Here is a 5,987-nt window from a genome sequence, read left to right as displayed (position 1 = left end):
TTCTGGTTACTCAGTACCAACTCAATAGCTTGGAGGTCTTGCTTGTCCAAAAAGTGATCAAGGAGATTGACAATTTAGTGATGCCAATCTGTGATTCGGTGTTTGGTTGGAATGCCTGGAAATGGCCTGGAAGCAGTCTCTTAGAGAAACCCTATCCTAAAAGCATTTATCAGACAATGATGCATAAGAAGAATTGGTCTAGCCCCCTAAACAAGCTGTGGAAAAAGCAATGGCCGGAGGAAAGGTGGGAGCAAGTAATGGAGGACATATGGAAGCCAAAGGTTCCGCAACACATGAAGGTCTTTCTATGGAAGGTAATTTGGGGTGCTCTACCGACGGGGGTGAAGATTTAGGAGAGAGGGATTGGGTCAGATCGATGCTTGGGGTGCAGGATGGCTAGAGAAGATCTGGCCCACCTATTCACGGACTGCCCAACTACTAAAGGCATCGCAGGGAAAATATGCAAGTGGGTCCAAAGAACATGGAAAATTAGTTTTTTCAAGACTGACCTATTCCTTGGAGGCAAGAATTCAGGAAGTCCTGCCCTCCTCGTCAGCACTCAAATCGTTAGATACTTCTTCTTACATAATGTATGGCAGACAAGGAACCGCCGTGTGTTTGAAGGAGTTTCGAAGGTGGCAAGCTTCGCAAAAATTACTCAAGAAAGCAAAGTGCTAATATGGACGCTCGGACGCAAGCAATACTCGGAGGATTGGTCTAGGACTACTTGGGCCTTGTTGTCAGCAGATGGAATGCCTAGGACGAGGGAAAATCTTGGCCATCGGTAAATAAAAGATCTCAAAAGGACAACTTTATGGACCCTATGTATCGAGGAGGAGACGGCGGGTTGGTGGGGGTGGCTGCCTTGATAGCCGATGTAATTATAGTCCCTAGATGATGTCATGGCTCATTAAGAGCATGACAAGACCTTGTAATTTTTTGGGCTGTTCAATATAATTCACTCACAATTGTGAGTTTTGCTTTTTTTTTTTTTTTAAAGGATAATGATTTTTTAAATGAACATTAGTTCTCATGAAAGATTTTTGTAGTTTTGTTTGTGGTTTATAAACCTTACTTATCGGGTGCATGGATCAAGAGTAGTCTTTGATCTTCTCAAACTAGAAGTTGTTGTACGTGTTGGTAATGACAATGCATCTTTGGAAAGCTCCTTGCATCCTCTTTTTGTCTTTAGTTATGTTGCCTATAAATTTCACTTCACTTGACAATCATTAGTATATATTTTGCCACAAGTGGTTCAAAAGTAGTACTACTCTTACTACATCGGAGCTACCTTATTTGTAAGGAGAAGTGGCACAACATGCTCTGTGTGTGTGTGTGTGTGTGTGTGTGAGAGAGAGAGAGAGAGAGAGAGAGAGAATTGAAACCAGAGCTTGAAAGACATGGACACACATCTATGGTGCCAACTACACTCTCATGTTACTCTTGACAAGAAGGACGTATAATGCCATGAAAGTTGCATAACAAATTAAGGAAGATGACCAAGATTGCTTCAATCTTCTTCATTGTCAAAGCTCTCTCTTTTAGAGACAAAAATGACTTTAGTGTTTGACCATGTACACACCTGCAAAATTTTGCTTTACATAAGCCTTTCAAATTGCTTGTGAGCTTGTTTTGAAATCTACATGACAATGTACACCTCCAAGAAAATTAGGGATTAAGCTCATTTTGGATGTTCCCCACCAACACTAAGGGTTGAGTGGTATCATTTTTGGTTTTCTTGACCTTGGAGGTTTCAAGACTCTTGTGTGCAAATCCATATGTTTGCAAAATTTGATTGTCGCCGAAATTGAACGCCCTCTCCATCTCTTTCAAGCATCTGTCCTTCGAGTAGTCTCCTTGGCTCCCACAAGGCTTACATCCCACAAAGTGTGTAACAAAGGGCCACCTATCATCCCCATATCCATTATGCGATACCAACATCAAATCTTCATATTTGTCCACTATATTGACCCAATACCCATGAAGATAGTAAGCATTCTCTAGAAAGACTTTGCTAGCCCACAATTCTCGTTGAGTAATTAGAAGATATACCAATGCAGATTGATCATCTGCTTCAAACGGTGGCCTCCCATCCAGGAGCTCTGAGAAGACACTACCCATTTCTTGCCGCACCTTGCCCTTTGGTCCCATAGGGGCCCATGCATCAAACAAGTCAAGTGACCACTGGCAATTGCGAATTACAAAGCTACCTGTATTCAACCCCACCCATGCTCTTTTTTGGTAGACATCCTCCTCCCACCCATGGAGAACAAGGTTGTGATTCTTGTACTTTTCTATCGGTAGCTCAAATGCCATGTCAGTGAACATGGCATCACTATCCATCCACCATAACCACTCTATCTCTGGATGTGCAAGCATTAGCCTCCGGAGGAGAGGTAGCTTCGACCAAAAACCCACCAATTGGTCATCCAACTCTGCCATGTTGTAGAAGATCTCGAGCCCATGGAGACGCGCATAGTCCATTTTGTTCTTGATAGACTTGAGTAAGTAATGATCGCCAACAGGTTGCTCGCATGGCGTAGATGAAGAACCTGTGACGAGAAGAATTTGGGGATGCCAAGACGAAACATTTTGTGCACGCCATGTGCCCAATTGCACATCCCAATCACTAATTTTTGGCCCTAAAGTATAGTTCAAGAAGTTGTAAGATGTGACATTATTGGCATCATTGTCATCATCCTCCTCATCGTCATTTTTGTCGATAGATTCCGGCAAGACGGAGAGGACACGATTGGCCTCACGAAACGAGGCCGAAAAATCTTGGTGTAGGTCGATTGGCAAGTCCGAGAATGGCATTCGCAAGCCGCCCATTCCAATGGTGCCACGGAGCACTAGTATGGTGACAAAGCCACAAAGTAGAGTAACCTTGATGTTGTTGAAAGTCTTGTTGACATGCTTTCCTTTGCGAGGAGACCAAAAGCTCTTCATACTGTGTGTGTGTGTGTGTGTGTGTGTGTGTGTGTGTGTGTGTGTGTGTGAGAGAGAGAGAGAGAGAGAGAGAGAGAGAGATTAGAAAAATTATGCGCTGCGCTAGAGGCAAGCTTACTAAGTGATTATTGAGAAAACGAGAGAGGGTGCATCAGACGCTCGGAAGAAACCAGAGATGGTGTTCTGTGTCTGTACATGTACATACGCGTGTGTGTGTGTGTGTGTGTGTGTGTGTGTGAGAGAGAGAGAGAGAGAGAGAGAGAGAGAGAGAGTGCTCTCATACAGCAGCCAGCCCTGAGCCCTGTGTATGTGTGTATTGTGTGTAACGCTTTGAGCGTGTAGAGAAGAGTCGGGGGCAAATTGGGCAGTTTCGTTTACGCACACATAAGTCAAGGCCGGCTGAGGGAACACCTTACATACATGGCATCTCTCTCTCTCTCTCTCTCTCTCTCTCTCTCTCTCTCACACACACACACACACACACAGCTGGATCGTCTCCTTGGAGGACTCGTCTTGTCTTCGATTTTGTATCTTCGTGTGTAGAAAAAGAAGAAAAGCTTTTGACTTTGTGAAACAATCCCAAGACAGCTGACTAGTAAGTATACTTCACTGGTTTTTGAGCTCTGTGTTCATCAGGTTGATCATGTGACTTCATTCCCAATACACATACCTACCTACATGATCACAAATTTGTGCTTTTGGTTTTGTCCACATGGCAAGGCCTTTTCCGCTCAACAATGCTTTTGCTATTGGTGGAGAAACAAATATTGTCAGTTCATGACATTATAATCCTTTAAAATTTATTGTTGTGTCCCATCTCTCACCAGGGCTAGAAAAATACATTTCTCCTAACCTAAGAAAATAAGGCCAAATTTTGAAATTCTACGGGTTTTTAGGTCAAAATTTGAAGCTTTTGCCAGTATTTGCACTAAAACTTGTGTAAATTTGCCAGTTTTCTTCAAGGCAAGCTCAAAATCTAGCCGGGATTTTATGATTTTAGCCGGTTAAAATACGTTGTACCCCGGTTTTTTTCTAACACTGTCTCTCACCGTCGCACACTTGATGATTCCTGATGGTTTTGTGTGTCTTGTTTTTCGTACACAGCTTTGCATCTTTGCATCTAGTACCCCACATTGGCAAAGGAGCCAATGTGGTAATTCACTATATTTTCTCATAGTTTGCTAGCACATATGCACTTTGTAATTTATAAGGGTATCATGTAGGGTAAAGGAGCCAGTTTAGAGACACTCAAGAAAAAAAGTGTAATTTTGGGTGGGATTTTGCAAATTTGGTCAAATTTGAATTTTGAAATTTGCATGAGATTCCTCATGCGAAGGCGGATTAGGTAATACCAAGATTGATATTTTTTTATTTAATTTGGGCGATCAATTTGAGAAAGTTTAAATTTTGAGGTCTTTTAGGGGTTAGAAACACCCAAAGCCCAGTAATGGTACAGTTTTCAGCAAATCACAAGTTGACACATAAGCAAGATTCTTAACATATTCCAAATTTTTGTCTCTAAATTGGGGCGTGCATGATTTTTAAAAGGCACATGTGTTACAACTGGCTCCTTTACCCTATGTGCTAATGGAGTGGGTACCATCCAGACCTTGTTGTAGAAAGTGGATCCAGTCAATGAAGGCATAAAAGAAAATCAGACAAAGGCATTGATAAAGGTTGAGTTTTCTATGAATACAATAACCAGTCACAATAAATCTAAATTCACAAAGGATTTCTAATGAGAGATTTTACAAAGGTCGGATTCACATCAGGCGGCGAAAGCTCAACTGCGAAGGCTCCAACCAATCACAGCTTAGGAAAAAAGGAATGGGGTTCACGTCAGGCAAGTGGAAGAAACAAAATTTTATGCCACATCATGGAAGAAAGAGCTTTTCTTTCTTCCACAACCCCCCCTCCCCAGTCCAAACTCTCTTCCACCTCTAACACAACAAAAAGGAACCAGTGGGATGCCTCCACCATCTGTGGCCCACTCTTAAGAGCATCTCTTTCCTCCATCCTTATGTGAACACTAGCAGGGTGAAAGAAAGGGAGTTCAATGCCTTCCACCTAGAAGATGCTCCAACTCAGCTTTCTTCCACCCAATTGATGTGAACCCAGCCAGAGACCTCAAATGCATGTTGTAGTGTTAGTTTTTATTACTGTAGGAGCAAGGATATTTTCATGCTCCACAATTGGCTTTTGCCAGCAAGTCTGGCCAATTTTTTAAATGGGTTGAATTAGGTGGAATGAAGCAAGATTTGAAGGAAAAGCTTGACAAAAAAGAAAAGGAAAACTAGAGGGAGGACAGGTAGCAGCAACTCTTTTTTTTTTTTTGGCAAAACTCACAATTGTGAGTGATTGTATATAGATATATTAGAGCATAATAGAAAAAAGAATTACATAAAAATCCATGCTTAGACAAAAGCCATGGATACCTAACATAACTCCGATAAACAATTCAGACAGTAGGGCTTTTTACAGGGAAGCCCATAACCCGCATACATAAACCAACCAAATGGAGATATTGGGTTGCCACCATGTGGAGAGCCCCTGCCACAAGCAAATCACATGTCCCAATAAACCCCAATAGAGCATATTTACATCAGCTAAATCACCTACCGAGAGTACAATGTTGCCGACAACGAAAAGGGTAGGCAAGAAGGATGGGGAGTCGGATGAGGGCACCAAGTGGCAAGAGCAGCTACCCAAGCATGAGGAGCACTCCTTTTTTTTTTTAACGCAAGGGATTCCACTGAAAACAGCAATGTGCATTTGCTGAAGTGGTTAGCACAGAGGATTGAGGCCAATATGTCTGGTCACGAGTTCGACTCTAAAATAGAGTGAATTCAGATTGTGGTGTGTTGTGCCTTCAACACAACGTACAATGGAATCTGTAAAGATTCCATGTAAATAGAAGGGTGTAGACAGAGTAAAGCCATAATGTATATAGTTAGAGATTGCCTCAACAGGGTTCATGTTACCAACTTGTAGTTGTTAAAGTGTCTTGTGGATAGAGAGACAACAACAATCAGTGTTGG

The 5,987-nt window shown here is 42.1% G+C and overlaps 1 protein-coding gene across 1 annotated transcript; it reads right to left on the bottom strand.

The window, feature by feature from the left end:
• Positions 1-1,604: 1,604 nt before the first annotated feature.
• On the bottom strand, positions 1,605-3,366 carry LOC147456500 (putative xyloglucan 6-xylosyltransferase 3). The gene has a single exon (XM_086515492.1). The coding sequence runs from the start codon at positions 2,947-2,949 to the stop codon at positions 1,669-1,671; it is 1,281 nt and encodes a 426-aa protein (XP_086371618.1). The 5' UTR covers positions 2,950-3,366; the 3' UTR covers positions 1,605-1,668.
• Between the last annotated feature and the right edge of the window lie 2,621 nt (positions 3,367-5,987).

The sequence above is a fragment of the Adiantum capillus-veneris genome, chromosome 6 (genome assembly GCF_014529385.1).
Source record: "Adiantum capillus-veneris isolate H3 chromosome 6, ASM1452938v2, whole genome shotgun sequence".
In the NCBI taxonomy this organism is placed as follows: domain Eukaryota; kingdom Viridiplantae; phylum Streptophyta; class Polypodiopsida; order Polypodiales; family Pteridaceae; genus Adiantum; species Adiantum capillus-veneris.
This window is presented reverse-complemented; position numbering and strand designations above follow the sequence as displayed.

Coding starts and splice junctions, on each gene's coding strand:
- LOC147456500 (XM_086515492.1), bottom strand. CDS start 2,949: ATGAAGAGCTTTTGGTCTCCTCGCAAAGGAAAGCATGTCAACAAGACT.